A 20,256-nucleotide genomic window follows, 5' to 3' on the forward strand; every position below is an offset into this window, starting at 1 on the left:
GGGGAGAGGAAAGATAAAGGACAGAATAAGGTCCTGGAGGCACTGGAGGAAGTGGGCTTTCCAAAAATAACTGGAGGGGTGAGCCTTAGAGATGAGTAGGGACACTCGTGCCCATGAAGTAGGAGGTAATTAGTCAAGGCTGGTGAAGATACAAACCAGTTTGGTGTTATGAACAACCGTTTTGGGAACTGAGGAAAAAAGCTGGTTATATATCAATAAAAATATTTCAAATATCATTGATCATCCAGCCAAGGCTGAAAGAGATGCATTTACATTGGAGCTAATCAGAAGTTTATTCTTTTTCTTTAATTTTTGGAAGATTGACAGTGTTTGAAGAATGTCTTAAGGGTACATGGCAGCAAGCAATGTTGGAGGAGAGAGTGAAGGGACTGGAGCAGAAAAAATTCGCCAGGAGGGTGTTATAGAGCCGTAGGCAAGAAGTGAAGATGGCTTGGAGGGCATCTTGGGAATGGAAAGGAAGCTGTTTTGAAGGGTAAACTGCTGATAACCTGAAAAAGCATGAAGTCGAAGCTTCCACTAAAACATATAGACTAGGAAGGAGAGAATAAGTTACGAAAAGATTTCTCAAATGGGATGGATATCAGATGTCCCAGTCTTGTTTCTTCCTCTTTTCAATAACAATAGTCTAAACAATCTGGCATCTTTTTTCCTTCCAGTTGAAAACGTATCCAAACTCTTTTTTTATTTTTCACACTTAAACGACTATCATTAGTGGTCTTTGTTAGGGGCAGGTCCCAGCCAGGAGCTGTTCTAAGCGTTTACGTATATTAACTCATTTTACCTGACTATAGTCCTGGGCCATAGCTGTTATTATTTATGCCCATTTTACTGAGAAACTGAGGCACAGAGTAGTTTAGTGACTTTCTCAACAACACCCTGCCAGAAAGGGGTAAAGTTTGGGATCTGCTGCTAGGCCACCTGGCTCCTGAGCCTGCAGACCTAACCACTGTACAATCCTGCCTCTCCATTCAAAGAGAAGAAATCGAATTTAAATAATAACGCTTTTTCACTGATGTGGCCTCTTTGCTGCTAAATCCGAGAGTCAGCCAACTGTGACGGCAGAAGAACTACTTATGTCATTGCAGAAAACTCTGACACAGACATGGACTCCAGCTGCAGCAGGTACACCCTCCAGGCCAACGGAACTCAGTGTCTAAGTGGGTCGGCTGGAACCAAGGTCGTCTACACGTGTGAGTTCACCAGCGCCCACGGAGCCAGAGGCAGTAAGAACATAGAAGTGACTTTCACCTCTGTGGGTAAGGACTCGTTCACTAGAATTTAGAGCCTTGCACCTTAAACCAAGGGCTGCTGATCACTTGGGAATATCTATGAGCAATAAAGCAGGGCCTTCCAGGTAGGTGGTTGGGGTAGATCCCACAGTGGGAGACAGAAGAGGATCGTCCCTTCTGCCATTTAAATGCAGATGAAGTCATTAGAATCTGGGAAGGGTAGGAATGGGGACCAGTGGCTGCAGGGAAGCCAGGGCCTGCATTGTGCTGGTAACACGAAAGTGGCCTGGGAGGTAGAGTTTCACACTCAGATTAGTCCTAAATGATCATTGAGTTTATAATGAGGATAACACCCCTAATTTCCCCCTTTTTCCTCCCATAATCTCGTTCTCCTTCCCTTGAATTCCAATAGCCTGGCTCATTCCCCACCACCCTTCTCCTCCCTCTGTCCTTCCACCTCTCCCGTTTCACCTATTCTGGAGAGAATGCTGCAGAAACCTTTAATAATCTGAAACTTTGTGCTTATTTTATGGTTGTAACAAGTGTTTTTTATATTTCAATTAATTCAGCTTCAGTAGGCTTCTTAAAAGTATCATTTCTTCTCCTCACATAATAAAGCATTTATAACTTCATCCCCACCTGCAAAAATGGGGCAAACTTGTTTTTTCACTCATCTTACAAAAAGGAACTATTTAAATAAATCATCAGACCCCCCTCTGAACAACTTGGAGAAAGGACTGGTTTTCTGTAACCATGACTTAGCATTTTTACAAAGAGCTAGATCAGGTTTATCTGAAAATATTGTTGCTGTAGAAGAGTTGGCGGGTTTTTTGAGCAATTTGTGGTTTCCTATAGCGAGAGCAGTCGTCCACCGCAAGTTTTAACTCTGCGAGTTGTACTGATTATGTGAGCTTTTGGGTGTCTTTAGGGTCATATTTAGCCTTTGCTGAAAACCACTGGTCTGGTAGTTTGGACCTCAACTGAGAAGCAAGAGAACCAAATTCATGATTCCATGAGCCTTTCTACTCTTTCCGCTAAACCTTAAAAAGGCATCTCAAGATCCCAACACAGTGAGGGGCATGCGAGGGACGCGTTAATCCATGCTTGCTTGGCTTCAGAATTCTGAACATTTGGCTCTACTTCTAAAGAGTACTATGGAAAGCCCGGATTTCTTTTGATTATGACTAAGAATAAGATTTTACACTGATTGGAATAGCAGGCCAGCATCAGCGGGCTCAAGGCATGAAGTTGTTCACCTATGGAAGACAGAAACGAGTGGCCTTTTGAAATGTCAACTATCTAGAGGACATGCTCAAAGAGGAGTGGAAAGACAGATTCAGAGGCAAAAACAGTGGAATGGTCATACAAGCTTTTATATTTGTAAGGGTCTTGTTAACATTTTTGATGAATAATTCCTCATGAATCTATGAGGAGATTCTTAGAGGAGTAAATGTAGAGACTTATAGTTAGGATCCCACACATCCCAGTTTGCCTGAGAGAGTCCACATGTAATTATTTGGGCAATAAACTTCACGATCCCACTACTAAAAATGTAGTTCCAGAAATCAGTCTTCTGCTTAGTAAGCACTGACCGTGTACTAGATCCACTGCTAAGTGCTGGGGATGCAAAGACACGGAAGAGAGAGTCCTGTTCTTGAGAGGGTCACTTTTTACCGAGAAGTAGAGAGAGAGGAATTAAAATAAAATGTGGTATTGTTTTTAAAGGGGTATTTTAAAAGAGTATAGAATGGAATTGTCACAAGAACAGAGACATTTGGTCTCCCTTGAGGTGTCACGGGAGAGGATGGAGGGGAGCTTGGGTTAAGTCAACACCCCTAAGTTTGCAACCTTTTGCCCTGCTGATCATCAGGAGATAATTCCAGCCACAAAGGGGAAGTGCACGAGTTCCTAAGGCATGTGACGGAAATGAGTACAGTTCAGAGCACCACCAGGAACAGCCTAGAAACAGGTAAAGCCCAGGAACAGCAAGGTGCCAATCCCGCGTTGACACAAGTAGAGTCAGGACGGTCCATGCTTTCTATCTTTATCTTAAATTTCACTTGTGTGTCGATGTCACCGGAAAGACTAAACATTGTGCTTGTTGTCAGTTTTCTTTTGTCTGTTTTGTTTGCCTTCTTTCAGCCAACCTAACAATAACCCCGGAACCAATTTCTGTTTCTGAGGGACAAAACTTTTCTATAAAGTGCATCAGTGATGTGAGTAACTATGATGAGGTGTACTGGAACACTTCTTCTGGAATTAAAATACACCAAAGGTTCTATACCACAAGGAGGTATCCTGATGGAGCAGAGTCGGTACTGATAGTGAAGACCTCGACCAGGGACTGGACGGGTGAGTGAAAGGCCAGATACCCTGCTCTGCTGCCTGGACCCCTGGAAACACACCATAACAGTTACCATCCCCAGAGGGCCCGTCCTGGGATACACCTATGCCAGCCACTTTACATTAAATGTGTCGTCACATTTAAGGCATCAGCACCTTGGGGGAAGAGGTCATTATTCTCATTTTACAGATGTGGAAACTGAGGCTCAGAGAGAATAACAAATGCACCCAGGCTTCCACAACTGCAGTTGTAGAGTCAGGATTGGAGTTAGTATCTCTGATTCTAGAGCCTGTGCTCCTACCATGAAGTTAAGAAAGGAATTTTTTTTTTTTTTTTTTGGTGAGGAAGATTAGCCCTGAGCTAACATCTATTGCCAATCCTCCTCTTTTTTTGCTGAGGAAGACTGGCCCTGGGCTAACAACCATGACCATCTTCCTCTACTTTATATGTGGGATGCCTGCCACAGCATGGCTTGATAAGTGGTGTGTATGTCCACGCCTGGGATCCCAAACTGCAAACCCTGGGCCACCAAAGCAGAGTGCACGAACTTAACCACTACACCACTGGGCCAACCCCAAAAGAGAATTGTTCTTAAAAGTACTTTTACCAGACTCTTGGGAGTGTTTCACCCAACTGTGCTATAAAAAATCTAGGTAAAGCTTTTATATGCCTGGTTCCAAAGAAAGAAACATTTTTGTTTCCTATTTATCTCTGTACCTTGTTCATGTTGGGAGGAAACACAAATTTGGGGGAAAAAAAATAAAAAGAGAATTTGATAAACTGCTCCAGTAGTGGCTGACATTTGTTGAGCCCTTACTATGTGATAGGCACTGTGCTAAGTATTTAAGTGTATTAATTCACTTAAAAGAATAAACCTAGAAGATAGTGCTATTATTATCGCCATTTTACAGGTGGGGAACCTGAGGCCCAATGAGGGTGAGTCAATTACCTGAGGTTATCCGTCTGGTAAATGGCAGAGCCAGGGGGAAACTAAGGCTGGCTCCAGTGGCCAAATCTTACTCATTCCACCTGAAGCCTTTCATTAACTATCAGGTTAATCAGTCCAGATCCCGTGAGTCCCAGGTCTTCCTTATTTCTGCCTGTAGAGCCTAGGCAACCTTATAGAAATAACTAGTTATAGTTTGGACTTGGTAGTATACAATCAGGAAATGGGAGTATTTTTCTCCTGTTGCAAACTCACACCTACTCTGTCCTATTGCTCTCTCCTATGACTGGGCCATGACTTAGGAGGAGCTTTTCCAGTCACATTACACTATTAATGGTCCCATACTCAGGGACTAAAAAAAAATCTATTCTCCTCTAAATCAACAACCCTTTTATTTTATCTTGAATTTAAGTTTCCCTGCCTCTCAACAGGAATGGAAAGGAGTTTCTTCTCTGCCCTCGTTCTAGGTTCCCTCTGGCTAGCTCCTGCTCTGGCTCCTCCAGTGACGGAGCAAAGAGAAGTAGTATATACAAAATCGAAGGGTCTCCCTTAGCTGTAGGTGCTATTATAATCTTCCTCTACTGTTCTGTGGCAGTGGCTCAAATGGTAGCTCATCATCTGATGGCCCCTAGTGCAAAGTCCACTGGGAAAAGGCCCTTTCAAGATGCTCAGCCCAAGTACTTTCCACAGCCCACTCTGCCCCCCAAGCACTGGCTGTGTAGGCTATTCCTCCTGAAGTGTTCTCTTCCCACTCCAGCACGGTCAGCTAGCCTCTCATCTTTAGACTTTTATAGAGAAGAGTCAGACATCTAACCTCAGGGTCCATAGGTCAAGCTCTCCCAAGAACTAACTCCCTCTCTGTCTTCACTCCTTGATGGTGCCATGGTGTCCTGGACACGGAAGAGCCTAATCGCTCAGAGATGCGGACCCCCCCAGTGCTCCAGCTGGCTCACAGCTCTCTTCCAATTCTCTCCATCCCAGCATGTACCAAAATTCCCATTTATTCCCCAGGTTAATGAAAGAGCCTTGGGGCAGGTATCAGGAACCTGGTTTGAAACCCAGTTCCACCCCTAACAAGCTGTATGATTTTGGATAAGCCATTTAATTTTATCTGAAAGTAAGTGAATATTTAGGTGGCTGTTGGTTAGTCCTTCAAATACATAGCGAACCAGAAGGGGAGTCGATCATGCATTTTCTCCTCCAGTGTCCAAGGTGGTGTGGTGTGCACTTGCCCAAGCTTGAGAGGGAAAACTAAGCCTCTTCTTAACCTTCCCAGCAAATGCCTTTTTGGAACGATGATTTCATTCCATCTCATTTTTGTCTCCTTCCACTCAGGAACCTATTACTGCATATTTAGATATAAGAATTCATACAGTGTTGCGAGCAAAGACGTCATCGTTCACCCGCTGCCTCTAGAGCCAAACATCATGGTTGATCCTTTGGAAGCTATAGTGTCACGCAGAGGTTCCCACCACTTCAAGTGCTGCATAGAGGAGGATGAAGACTACAGAGTAACTTTCCATATAGATTCTTCATCCTTTCCTGCTGGTAAGAGGCCAACTGATGAATTGTTAGGACATATTATTTCATATATGTGAAGTCTAAAAATTTACTCTTAAAATAGAATTCAAGAAACTACGGACTGTATCAGAGATGGAATGTAACAGAGAAGAATCCCATGAGACTTCATTATCTTCTATTTTGCTATGTGGCCAGTGTCTTGTGGTTGTGGCAAAATCTTAAGAGTCTGTGAGAGTGGAGCCCATTCTCCTTAGTGGGAACTGTTGAAGATGGTATTAAGATACCTTCACAGGCTTTCTGCTTCCTCAACATAGTAAACTAGATGTTCTGATAGTCCTTCACTCCATGGTATGAATCAGCATGCTCTAAAAATCCCACATGTTCTACAAAAATCTTTTTAAATGCACTGTTGAGCATGTAAGAAAGTAAGAGGAATAACTAAGGGCCAAAAATGTAGAGGAAAAGAAAAATAGAGATAATGCTTTGACTAACTTTGGGGCATCCCTGAGAGCATTTGTCAATATCAGAAACCCAAAACCTTGGGATTTAAGGCTCTAAAGGACATGAAAGGAGAGGCCTTGCTTCCTGTGCAGTAACTGAGGCACCACCACCCTACTAGCATGATGTCAGGACCCTCAAAGGGTGACATAAGAATAGGCTAGGAAAACAAAATTCATCTGCCAGAGTTAAGAGCTTGGCCTCATCTCTGGTTGGGCAAAATTTTCCCCTGAGAATTACAAGTGTCCTGCCTTCACTCAGGTTTGGGGTTTGAAATTATACTGCCTGTGTGGTCCAGGAACTTCAAGCTGAAGGATAATTAACTTAAAGTTAATTATCTTAACTTAAAATTATCTTAAAGTGGTCTGTTGGTAGCACTGATGGCACTTGGAAAAAAAAATTCAAATCCTCTCTGATAGAATGTACTTCAGTCCAGATCCTTCAGGATTCCTACAGATAAAGGTCAACCAAATATGAGCTCACAATCCCAAATCTCAAAACATAGACATCTTCATGAGGGTTTTATAAGCTTATTCATTCTTTCAAGAACTATTTTTGGGGACCTGCTCAATGCAAAACACCATAGCAGGCAATGGAAAGGATACAAAAGAAGTAGAATACATATGTTAATATCTAGAAGGGCTCATGTCATAAAAGATAATGCATATAACATTAAATATCCAAAATGAGTAATACAGATCTAAAGAACAGTGGAAATTCAGAGCAGCGAGGATCCAATAAAAAGTTTGGAGAAGGCTACATGGTAGGGGGCATGGAATCAATCTGGTTATTAAAATATTCAAACATCTCAACATTCTGTGTTCAACTTGCATGTGTTCAGTGCTATATGCCAAATACTGGGCTAGGCACTGGGAGATGCAAAGATAAATAAGACTAGGTATTTTCTTTCCAACACCTTATGGTCTCATGGAGGAGACAGACCCTATTGGAGGTGACTCTAAACCAATGTGGGGAAGGCAGGATAGAATAAATGCCCAGGATGTGATGGGATTTAGATAGGTAGAGAGATTTGAGAGATGCTGAGAAGGTATTTTGATTGTCGAAAAATGTGTGGGCACAGATTTGGAGTCATGAATGGTGGAGGTAAAGTTTTGGCTAGCACCCATGCAAATGTGGGCTTACTTACTTCTAAGAGCTGGAGGCAAAAGGTAAGCAAGTAAAACCACATTAAAAGTGCATGTGGCCCATTCCTGGGAAGAGTGTGGACAAGTTTACCCATACTGGATCCTTCTAACAAAATTTGTGCTTTGGATACTCATGTTGTGACTTAATTCTTTCAACAATTCTATCTTAGCAAAAGAAGTTAATGGAAAGCAAGTGTGCTACAGATACGATTTCATGGCAAACTCAATTTCCCGGTGTCCAAAAACTGTTGACGTGTTTTGTCACTTTACCAATGCCGCTAATAATTCAGTCCGGAGCCAGTCTATGAAGCTTAATCTGGTTCTTGGTGAGAGCATTTTAAATTACTTTAAAGTGTTATAATCATGACCAGGGATTCATTTTTTCAATCACTCCTTCATTCATCCATCCAATAAATGTATGTCGAGCACCTTCATGTGGCAGGCCTTGGGGTAAATGTGGAGATTTGAAAAGAAATAAGCCATGTTTCCTGGCCTCGAGCCTACGGGAGAGAGAGATGCAATAAAAAATGTTATCACGTATAATGTGGTAAGTGCTAAACTAGAGACGTTGTGGGCGGCCAGCTGAGGCTGCCTGGCATAACTCTGCTGTTGATGGGTGAGGAGGAAGTGATCAAGGAGCCTTGCCGACGAAGCCATATTTCAGCTGAGTCTGGGAGGCTGTGTACCACCCCCAGCAGATAAGAGTGCACAGTGTCTGTGTGGGGCTGAGACTCCTCTGAGGTTTCAGCAAAGGAAGGGTGTCCCCACTAGCATTGTTTCCCTGAGACAGGGCTACACGAAAAGAATCGATCTAAACATTAGGCAACTGTCTTTTCCATCCTTTGTCATCACTGAGCCAATATCCCCCCACATAACATTTTCAAGGTAAAAGGTCATGATTTGTTGAGACATCTCTGTAACAGCCCATGCCAAAGAGCTCTCCTTAACGACAACAGAGGGGCAAGTGTGTAAATGATGGTCCTGGGCTTCCACCATAAGTGACCCCTCTCCCAGAAATCTTCTCTGTAATAGGACCCCTGATCTCTGAAGGGTCCATGGCTCTATCAGCCAGCTCCTTTGAGTTCACTGATTTGTGGTCATTCTCATGTGTATTGATAACTAAGCCCTGGACACCAAAGTAGAATGCAATTTAGAGTTCCCTATCTCTCTCTGAAGCACTGTCCACTGACGCTATCAAGAAGACCTCTTCCAGGGGGCAGCTAAGGTAAATTCTTCCTTGTCCCTCCATTTTAGTCCAGGCATCAACATGTTTTATGTTTGTTCTTCTTCTCTTTCTTCATATCAACTCTGATTCCATTTCATTTTCCTAGTAGAACATTACTCACATATTTTAAGATTTTATACAATGGCTGAGGACTCAATTAATGCTAAATTTAAAAGTTGGTGAGAGAGGGATCTGCACATCAGAGAGTCAGTGTCCCTTGGAGATTAGAGATTTTGCAACAGATGTCATTTTCCCATTCAAGTCTCCTCTAGAGTAGAGGTGAAATAGAGTCATCTTTCAGGGAAAACAGAAGGAACAAATCCTTGCAAATATTGCCTAGAATCTTCAGGTTGTGGGTGCCCAGAATTCCTACTGCTAATTATATCTTTGGATGAAGGCAGGGCTTCTCAACCTTGGCTGCACACTGGAATCACTGCGGAAGCTTAAAAAACTACTGATGCCCAAATCCCAGCCCAAGAGGTTCTGATTTACCTCGGCTGGAGTGAGCCCGGACATTGGTGTTTTCCAAGCTCCCCAGGTGATTCTAATACGCCAGGATGAGAATCCTTTGGGTGAAGGCATTATATCCCTACAAATCCTAGTAAACTGAATATCTCTTATCTGGCTGAGTGCACTTTAAGTTCTCATTATTTTCCATGGCTTCGATTTTGCAGGCAGCAGAGAGATGATTCCTGGGGATTGGAGGTGGGAATGAGGCATAGAGGACATAAATTCTGTTAGGAAAAGCAAGTGCAGATTAAAGTCAGATTTGTGTGGAAAGCACTGGGGCTTTGAGAAATCAGGAGCAAAATAAAGAAATTGGGTAACTGAAAATCTCACTGGAAGTGAAGAGAAAGATCAATTCAAACATCAAAATTCCACCTGGCTTGACCCTGTTTCCACTATGTTTTCTCCTCCTTTCAATTGTCCCTTTTATTCCCATGTTTCCAATGCAGAGGAGAACATCACATGCCAGGATCCCATAATAGGTGCTGGGGAGCCTGGGCGAGTCATCCAGAAGCTGTGTCAGTTCTCGGACGTTCCCAGCAGCCCTGGAGGTCCCGCTGGTGGAATCATAACTTATGAATGTGTAGGCTCCCAGTGGAAGGTGAAGAGAAACAACTGCATCTCTGCCACAATAAATGGTCTGCTCCAGCTGGCCAAGGTGATCCTGAGACCTCTGACTGAGCTCTTCGTGGGGAGATCTGTCTAGCTTGTGTATCTCAGCACTTAGGAAAATGGGCCTTGGGTTGGTTTGTGTTGCTCTCAAAACAACTTTGTTTCCAAAGAAGATGCAACCCTAGAAATGCTTAAAAATTTGCTTAAATGTCAATATGGAGGCAAAAAAATATGTGTTCTGCTCTAGGAACAGCTGTGTACCCTCACCTTGTCATCTCAGTATCTTGTTTCCGTTAGCTCCAAGGTATAGGTAGTACTATCCTCTCTATCCGCTCTCCTTTGAATGATTTTGATATCAGAAAAATAGCTCTAATCTTTTCAGAATGAAAAGCAATATAAAAAATAAGGTTCATCGGTGGAAAATAAAAATAGTGGGGCTTTATGTTTTTACAGGTTTGAGATTTCCTCAATCCTTAGAGGTGGCCTATAGTTATAAAAGAAGGGACTAGCCTGCCTCTCTTACCTAGCACAGAGGTTACTTTCATGTGGTAGGGGAAAATTCCTTTCTTTCCAACAAAATGAATAAATGTCACCTCATACCTAAGTTGTTGACAGTTAAAGACTCCTAAATTCCATGAGTTACAATAAATAAACACTAAGGAGGCAACTAGTGGGGTTATAGCCAATGGTGACATCTTCAGACAACTGGTTCCAAATCCTCTCACCCTTGGAAGAAGAGCTAAGGGGAAGGGGTGATATTGATTTGTGTTTTATCTAATTATCTTCTGTCTGTCCTCTTGTCTTACACCAAATTCATTAAAATACCTATATGTGCAAAGCATTATTATAAGTGCTATCCGAGTAAAGAGGCCAAATCAGAACTTGACCGCTGATTTGATAGAGAATACAGATGTTGTACATACTAATTTTGGCTAGGATAATCAGGAAGTTCTGCTAGAAAAACTTGGCATCTGAGTTAGACCTTGATTGATGAAGCACTGGGGATATAAATCATCCTAACTGAGAAAGATAGAAATTATACTAATTTTAACTCAACTTTGGGCCCTGGTCTTGATTCTAGATACCCAAATACATTTTCAATAGAAAAGGGGCATGCTGGCCTATCACGCTCCATTTGACTTATCCATTCAACATATATTATTGAACACCTACTATGTGCCAAGTCAAATGATTTGTGTTATGTTAGGCATTATGCGATATGAGAAGGATATAAAGAAAAACAACACATTGTTCATGTCATTAAGGAGCTTATCATTTAAGTGGAGCGATATCAAAATTAAAACACAAGATGACACTAGGAAAGATGTCACAAATATGACATGTGTTAAATAAAACAAATACTTATGCATTCAGAGGAAGAAACTCCTCTGGGTTGGAACACTCATCAGAGTTCTTCATGGAGAAGACAGAATTTGAGTTCATTCTTTGATTATAAGTAGAAGATAGATAATTAGAAAATACAGGTGTGATCTTTTAGATAGTGTGACCATATAATTTATCATCCAAACTAGGACACTTTTTGAAAATAAAAGAGGGCACTATCTAATTACATTGGGACAGCAGATATACACCAGAACTGTCCCAGGAAAATTGGGATGGTCACCCTAATGATCAGCAAAATAAGTGATAAGAAAAAGCAAAGAGTAGCAAATATGCTTCCATTGACTATCCAAGTGACAATTCTACTCAACTTTAATCTAGTTCTCCAGCAATCACATCTACTTTCTCTTTTTTTTTCCAACTAGTCATCAGGTTGACATCTGTTTTACTGTTTCCCTTCTTATGTAATATTCTGTTCTGAAGAGCACACACAGATAGTTTAAGAGATAAGTAAGTTATCTTATGGGATATACTTATGGGAATGAAGGAAAAAGGAAACTATAGATATGAGAGATTTTGTCATGGATGGATCAGCAGGATTTGATCATTGGACTGATTGGCAAGTTGTTTTGTTTGTCTTTTTGTGTTGGCTTTTGTTTTACTAGGCTTTGATCAAGAGCCCCACTCAGGACGAGAAGCTCCCTACATACCTAAAGGATCTTTCTATTAGCACAGGCAAGGTGGAAAATGAAGTCAGCTCATTTCCTGGGAGCCTGGGAGCCACCATTAACATCCTTGATTTGCTTTCAACAGTTCCAACCCAAGTGAATTCAGAAATGATGACGGTGAGTTGGTTTAAGCCTTGGAGGAGTTTTGGATCTCATCTTTTCACCCCTCAGGACTTGTGGTCAAGAAACATATCTCCTCCCTGTTGTGGCTTCTTCTCTGTCTTTTCCAGAGTCATGTAACATGTTCTCCACCTATGGCTTCTAGGACATCAGGGAGTGTTTCCGGTATTCATTTGGGGACCTTAAGAAGATTTCTTTAGTGAATCTCTGCTTTAGTTTGTTCATTAAAAAAGAAGGAATTCTTATCTGCTTTCTAGGAAAACTAGGAATTAAAGGTTTTCAGAATAGGTACAAGGTAGGATTCTCAATGGTCTAGCACTACACCTGAACTTGGAAGCAAACAGGATTCTAGGAGGAAAGGGGATTCACCGACAAGAATTCAGATGAAGAGACTTCAATGAAGGGATATTTACAGAGGTAAATCTAGGGTTAAAAAAAAAAGGTGGTGAGTCATCCCGAGACCAGCAACATCTAGGAGCCATAACTACCCCAAGGACTAAAGGAGAAAGGAGAGGAAATAGTGCACTCACAGCCAGTGAGAGCTGGACCCGTGGAGGAGGGGTTGCTCAGCAGGAGCTACAGTCTTGAAGGACATAGCTATTGCCAAAGATGTGCTGAGGAGAATGGGAATGGGGGTGCAGGGGATAGTAGGAAAAATATATTTCATCTTCTTTCTTCCCTCTCCACCCATCTCCTGCTAAAGCTTCCCATTAGCCAAACCCAACCAGATGCCAACTGGCAAGCAGCTTGGGAAACAAGAGTCCAAAAAAGTTATATAAGTTTCCTAGGGCTGCCATAACAAATTGCCACAAACTGGATAGCTTACAATGGCAGAAACTTATTCTCTCACAGTTCTTGAAGCTAGACATCTGAAATCAAGGTATCTGCAGGGCATTGTTCCCTCTGAAGCTCTAGGGGAGAATCTTTTCTTGCCTCTTCCAGCTGCTGCTGGCTCCAGGCATTCTTTGGCTTGTGTCTGCCTCATGCCAATCTCCGACTTTGTCTTCGCACAGCCTTCTCCTCTTCTGCATTTATCTTCTTCTCTTCTGTCTCTTATAAGGATACTATCATTGGATGTAGGGCCCACCTAAGTCATGCAGGATGATTTCCTCTCAAGATCCTTAACTTAACTACATCTACAAAGATCCTTTCTCCAAATAAGTTCACGTTCACAGGGTATTAGGGTATTAGGACATGTTGTTTTGGGGGCCACCATTCAACTAACTATAGGGCTTATAGTTTCAGAGAACAGAACAAGGCAAAGAAGGGCAGAGAAATTATATTGAGAGAAGGCACAAATGGAAAATGATATGCCCAAGTTTATGGGAGAGAGAATCAATATGTTTAGCAAAAAACAAAGATGCATTTGACAACCCTCAATTGCTCATTTGATGCTCAGCATTTGAGAGGGTCTTCTGAGACTACCTCACCCATGCTGATGAAATATCACCCACCAAAAAGCCTTTGTAGGCTTGAGATTTAAAATAAAATAAAACAATTAATAAATCTCTCTGCCAGCCTGCTGACTTGGCCTTAGTGGGTCGTGGGGGAGAGGGTGGTGGTTCTCACTGTCACTGTTGCTAAATGTTTAACAAAGTCTCACAGCCTTGAGGTCTAGTCTCTGCTAACTCCCTGCCATAAGAAGGTGTATCACAGATCTCCATAGCCTGTGATGCCTCATTTTTCTCTTCTTTTCCTCTTACCTGTACCCACTTTACCAGTTTCCAGGGAGATGTTATTTTTTTTCTCTTGCATGATTGAAAGAATTTGGTTGGTTTGATCCCATGCCATGTCAATTACAGCATGTTCTCTCTACGGTTAACGCCATCCTCAGCAAGTCCATCTTGAGTACCTGGAAGGTGTTACAACAACAACAGACCAATCAGAGCTCACAGCTACTGGATTCAGTGGAAAGATTTTCCCGAGCATTACGGTCAGAAGATAGCACCTTTTTGTCCATCTCCCAAACTAACGTACAGATGAAGAGCATGGTAATAAAATCTGGCGACCCAAAACCCTACAAACAGAGCTTTGTTTTCTTAGACTCTGACCTCTGGGGCAATGTGGCCATTGATGAGTGCCAGCTGGAAAACCTGCAGCCAGATTCATCTATTGTCACTGTGGCTTTCCCAACTCTCAAAGCCATTATTGCCCAGGATGTTGAGGCAAAGAATTTTATAAACAGCTTAGTGATGACAACCACTGTCAGCCACAATATAACCATGCCATTCAGGATTTCAATGACTTTTAAGAACAACAACCCTTTAGGCGGGATACCACAATGTGTCTTCTGGAACTTCAACCTCGCCAACCATACAGGGGGGTGGGACAGCAGTGGGTGCTATGTTAAAGAAGTCAATGAAGACACTGTCTCCTGCAGCTGTGACCATCTAACATCATTCTCCATCCTCATGTCCCCTGACTCCCCAGACCCTGACTCTCTCCTGAAAATACTACTGGATATCATTTCCTACATTGGGCTGTGCTTCTCCATCTTGAGCTTAGCGGCCTGTCTGGTTGTGGAAGCCGTGGTGTGGAAATCAGTGACCAAGAATCGGACTTCCTATATGCGTCACATCTGCATTGTGAACATTTCTGCTTCCCTTCTGGTTGCCGACATCTGGTTCATTGTGGCCGCCACCATTGATGACCATCACTACCTACTCAATGAGACGGCCTGTGTGGCCACCACCTTCTTCATCCACTTCTTCTACCTCAGTGTCTTCTTCTGGATGCTGACTCTGGGTCTTATGCTCTTCTACCGCCTGGTTTTCATCCTCCGTGACACAAGCAAGTCCATTCAGAAGGCTATTGCATTTTCTCTTGGCTATGGCTGCCCTCTTGTCATCTCAGTCATCACGTTGGGGGCCACCCAGCCCCAGGAAGTCTACATGAGGAAGAATGCGTGTTGGCTCAACTGGGAGGATACCAAGGCCCTGCTGGCCTTTATCATCCCAGCACTAATCATCGTGGTGGTGAACGTGACCATCACGGTGGTGGTCATCACCAAGATCCTGAGACCTTCCATTGGAGACAAGCCAAGCAAGCAGGAGAAAAGCAGCATCTTTCAGATCAGCAAGAGCATTGGGGTCCTGACACCACTCTTGGGGCTCACCTGGGGTTTTGGTCTTGCCACTGTGTTCCCGGGGAGCAATGCTGTGTTCCATATCGTATTTACCCTCCTCAATGCTTTCCAGGTAAGTTCTGCAGTGCAGGACTCTTAGGAAATGACTAGGCTGATGGGACAAATTAATGATAGAAACACAAACAAGAGTAGGAATGGGGAAGGATTTTAATCCAGAGGAGGCCCTGGCCCTAAAGACTGTTAATGACAAGAACTCAATGAAATAGAAAGGACACATTCCTTTGTTCCCATGGAACCTCATACCTCTTATCACCTGCATTATAATTTAGTTGCATATGTGACTCTCTTCTAAATGCCCTGAATATACAAATAGCAGGAAAGTCCTTTCCCTGCACTAGATTTTGCTATTTATCCAAGACTATATTAATGTCGTCGATTATCTCCTAAATGACAATACCACTATTAAGCCAAATAATTTTTCCAGTTAATTTCCATAAGCATTCAATGAGCTCTGTCTTTGCCAGGTCAGAGATAGCATCTGTCCTATTTATCACTGTATCCCTAGCACCTAAAAAGACAGAGTAGGTGCTCAATAAGCATCTGGTGAATAAAATGAATGCTGTGTGCCACGTAGTGTGTTCTCTGGAAAAGCTTGCTAAAGAATGTGTGCTCTATGTAAGGTAGACATTCTACTCCATTATACTAAAACAAAAAAATACCTTTTTCCCTCTCAACTCATTATGATACAAGCCAAATTGTTAGAATGGCTTTAGCGGAGGTGAAGACAACAAGCCTTTGGAACACAAGGAAGGGAATGCTTAGTTCTGATTCACCCAGTGGAGGGGTGGTAAGCATAGGCCCCCATGAGCTGGTGAAGGGGCAGGGCATCTGGAAGTAGAGACATTGCCTCCTTGGATGTTCATGCCAAAACCACTCAAATCCTAACTTATGCTACTTGTCCGATGGCTCCAAACTATCAGGCTCATGTCTAATGACATTTATAATAAGCCTTGACTAGAAGGGACTGATTATTCCACTCCATGCCCAAGTCCTGTAGGCACAAGAGATGTATTTAATCGCATAATCAACAGGATCTCCAGTTCACCATTGGGGGATAATAGGGAAATAGGAAATATCCTTATAACATCATAACATTTAAGGTCCCTTGGTGTGCTCCTACTGCATCCCTTTTAACATTATCATCTACTGGACTCATTCTATAAACTCGGATGTGCAAAGAGATAGTACAAATTCAACAGTAGGTTAATAATACTCCCTATTTTGCCAGAGAATAGAATATGATTAAAATGCACTTCTTCCCAATCCTTTTCAGGGATTATTCATTTTACTCTTTGGATGCCTCTGGGATCAGAAGGTGAGAACAAGTTTCATGCTCCTAGAAAAGTCTAAAGTGCTTGTGGTGTGTTGAATTTACAATGGCTTCTTTTAAACAATGCAGGTACAGGACGCCTTGCTGAATAAGTTTTCACTGTCGAGATGGTCTTCACAGCATTCAAAGGTAAATCTTTCCTTTGTAGAGACTTCTCCAAATCTCTCTCTCTCTCTCCACAACTAGTTTTAGCATAGATTATTTCATCGTTTTTGCTTCTCACCTCATTTTGTTTATTAAACACAGCCATGGAGCTCTCATTAAGATGCTGTCCCCACGTCTTTAAATAGCAGTCAAATAGCACAGATAATATTGATTGGAGGTCAAAATAAAATTTCAATGAGAAACAATCTTCTGGGGAAACCTAAGGCAACAGAGAACACAATTTGAGGAATAATGATAAATAGAATTTTCTGTAGTTCATGTTGGAAAATCACTATTGTACTTGAATATATTTGACTGTTTCCACATGTCAGAAGATGCTAGAACCCTATGGAACAGTGAAACATGCATTTGAAAGTTATTTTCCTAAGACTGATGGTGAGATTCCAATGTTTCAAGGTGGCTCTCCGGCTTGATTTGCTTGAAGTAGAAATTTGTGTTCACATAGGCCTTTGAGAAATGGGATGAGAGATGTGGTAAGTGACCACTAGAGGGCAGCAAACTAATCTTCCTACAGGTAGAAACAGGGCCTTGGTCTAACACATTTGCTTTGTAATTGTCTTTTCTTCTCTTTCCTAGTCAACATCCCTAGGTTCATCTACACCTGTATTTTCTATGAGTTCTCCAATATCAAGAAGATTTAACAATTTGTTTGGTAAAACAGGTACGTAGTGACCCTAGTTGCTCCCTGTGTTGACCTGGACAAATTTGCCCTGATGGGGATTCTCACTTCAGAGCATTTAGCTACAATGGCTCCATTTGGGGCAGAGGTCACATAGAGGAAATTGCTAATATTTTCCCAAACCCTCAGGAAGCTGGTACAGAGGACAAATGCCTTCAGTGGACAGCTAATCGTTACTTACGAAGAATAAGATTTGGAGAATCTAGACAAGCTTTTGAAGGGCTGTGTGTCAAACCTGCCTCAACCATAAAAATGGGAATTGTAAATTGCTGGCCTTGCCCAACACAGAGTTCTTTTCTATCCGTGTGAAATAGGAATGGGTGGGTCATGTTTCTGGGTTACAGTGCAGCAGAGAATATATTTAGAAAATCCTGTTATAGGATCTCATGCTGTGGGTTTCTTTTCCTTTTTTTCTTTTCTTTCTTTTTTTTTTTTAGAGTGTGCTTGGTTTACACACTGACATTTATAAAACTGTGCATTCATATATGAGGGCTCACCCAAGTTAGCTATTCTATTAGGAACATGCACAGTTAAAATTTCCACCTTGGGAGTATAAAATAAACAGTGTTAATGGCTTTGGGCAATATGTCTCAGCTATTCTGGCAAGTTGAAGCCCCTGTCCCGTGCCACTACCCTCTCCCGCCAGGAAAATAGGCACCAGAATTCCTTCCATCTTCTTGAAACTGTACAGATCTCACAAATGCAGAATCTAGAAATGTGTCAGTATTCTAGACTAAGGCTTTTCATATAAAAACAAATTTCAAGAATGTGTATTAACTGTTAAAACTCCAAAGGACTTGGTGTTTGGGGCTTCAGTTTGATGCATGACTTATGAAACTGGAGGACCTTCACTTTTGATTTTGAAAGTCACTGATTGGACCTGTTGTGAAATGATCAAATCTTCAGGGTGTATTAGAACTATTGCTCTTGGCAATAGTTCTCCAAAACACTGTCTGTGGAATGTGTTCACCGTTTGCATTAAAGTGAAAATAGGGAAAACTCTACAAAATGATTCTACAGAATCAGAATTATGCAATATGTAAGGCCAATAGAATGAGTTCCTTGTTTCTGAATCAGTCAGATAGAAGTTGGAGTTGGGGCTCTTTCCCCGAGGTCCCAGGGCCTGAGATTCCAGGTCATTACCCCTCGATAGCCTCTCAGGGTCATCAATGCAGCTCCACGTTGGCCTATCGGAGGGTTCCATAATCACTGTAACTTTGGTTTATGTTGTCAGCAGCCCCAAAGGGCCTCCCAGGCAATGATGGAAACCTTGTTAGCAGTGGCAGTTCACCAATCTGATGGTAGGGTGGGCACTGTGTCCCTCCCCCTGCCCAGCACATGCTCCCTACAATCCCCGTGCTCAGCCCCGCCCTACTGCTGACATCAGCCTGTGTGGTTGCTCCCCGGCTGCCCTCCCCACTGCACTCGCTCTCGGCACTTTTGTTGGTATCCCCTAACTTCAGCTTCTCTTCTGGTCGTGCCTTTCCTTTCCCTGTAATTTTCTCTTTTCTTTTCCTTTCCCCCTTCCCCACCTCACCTTCCAGCTCAGCCTCCAGGCCCCTCCCAAGAGCTCCCCCAAGTCACTCCAACATAAGAGGACCAGGGAGGTCCCCTCAGGTGAATGTCCCCAGGCCCATGCATGTGGTGGCATGTGGAGAGGCGCCCACATTGAGATCTCCCTGTCCTTTGTAGAAATCTGGCTGCTGGTGTGATGGGAAGTAGTTTGTGCTTGTCTGGTCGGCTGCCATGCATGCTCGAGAAGGACAGCTTTGTTCTCTGGCACCGCTGGGTCCCAGGAGGGAGGAGGGCAGGCATGGGTGTGTGTCCAGGCATGGCAGAGCTTACCTGGCTCCTGGAGAGAGCTCCCCCAGGCCCTTTGGAGTGGTTCACACCCTAACCTGAACGCTTATCTTTTAGGCTGAGCTGGTGCTCTGTTTTTCAGGAACGTACAATGTTTCCACCCCAGAAACAACCAGCTCGTCCGTGGAAAACACATCCAGTGCTTGTTCGTTGCTCAACTAAGAACAGGAAAATCCAATCCAGGTGACCTCTTGAGGAACCGTGAATGTGCTCTGAAAAAGAGATGCTTTCAAGCCATCCATAAAATGTTTTCTCCACAGGCTTCTGGGAGCAGATGCTGAAGAGACTTTTTCATTAGGAAAGAGGCTTTCTTTTGTAAAGACAGACTAAAAGTAAATTGTTACCTTTATTTTGCTGCCCCACCCTCCAGCCCTTCTGTGATACCAAATGTGTATAGTATTTAAGTGAAATTTAAGTTCCTCAAGGCCTAGCTTCTCTGTCTATATTGTAAAATAGAATTTTAAAGAGACATTTTCACTTTTCACATGTTGGGCACCAAGATAAGCTTTAATTAAAATAATAAGTAAAAAGCTAGTACCTAGGAAATACTTCAGTGAATTCTAGAAAGGAAGGAAAGTAGGAAGGAAGGAAGAGAGGGAGGGCGGGAGGAAGGAAGGAAAGAAGGATGGAAGGAAACAGGAAGAAAAAGAAAAAAATAGAGAAAAACAACATTAAGGACCACACTTTAAGATTTCCATGTTGATTGTCTAATACAATTACTCAGACACTGCCACACTGAGAATTAAAAAATGGCTCAAAAATGGAAACTGAAAGTAAGCCACAGGAAAGTTCTCTCGCTATCTCCCTGGTATTTTCTTAGCTAAGAGAGAAGAGAAGGGC

General features: G+C 42.5%; 1 protein-coding gene across 1 annotated transcript in view; it reads left to right on the forward strand.

Annotated features, from left to right (window-relative positions):
* The window catches only part of ADGRF5 (adhesion G protein-coupled receptor F5), a 97,901-nt gene extending 77,894 nt beyond the window's left edge, over nucleotides 1-20,007 (forward strand). Inside the window, exons 11-21 of the mRNA XM_058553946.1 lie at nucleotides 1,107-1,277; nucleotides 3,393-3,602; nucleotides 5,876-6,088; nucleotides 7,875-8,030; nucleotides 9,886-10,094; nucleotides 12,055-12,234; nucleotides 14,040-15,434; nucleotides 16,656-16,697; nucleotides 16,782-16,841; nucleotides 17,454-17,538; nucleotides 19,499-20,007. Coding sequence (XP_058409929.1) covers nucleotides 1,107-1,277; nucleotides 3,393-3,602; nucleotides 5,876-6,088; nucleotides 7,875-8,030; nucleotides 9,886-10,094; nucleotides 12,055-12,234; nucleotides 14,040-15,434; nucleotides 16,656-16,697; nucleotides 16,782-16,841; nucleotides 17,454-17,538; nucleotides 19,499-19,578 — 2,801 coding nt within the window. The 3' untranslated portion in view covers nucleotides 19,579-20,007. The remainder of the gene's footprint in view (nucleotides 1-1,106; nucleotides 1,278-3,392; nucleotides 3,603-5,875; nucleotides 6,089-7,874; nucleotides 8,031-9,885; nucleotides 10,095-12,054; nucleotides 12,235-14,039; nucleotides 15,435-16,655; nucleotides 16,698-16,781; nucleotides 16,842-17,453; nucleotides 17,539-19,498) is intronic.
* The last annotated feature ends 249 nt before the right edge of the window (nucleotides 20,008-20,256 follow it).

The sequence above is a fragment of the Diceros bicornis genome, chromosome 14, assembly GCF_020826845.1.
Source record: "Diceros bicornis minor isolate mBicDic1 chromosome 14, mDicBic1.mat.cur, whole genome shotgun sequence".
Lineage (NCBI taxonomy): Eukaryota > Metazoa > Chordata > Mammalia > Perissodactyla > Rhinocerotidae > Diceros > Diceros bicornis.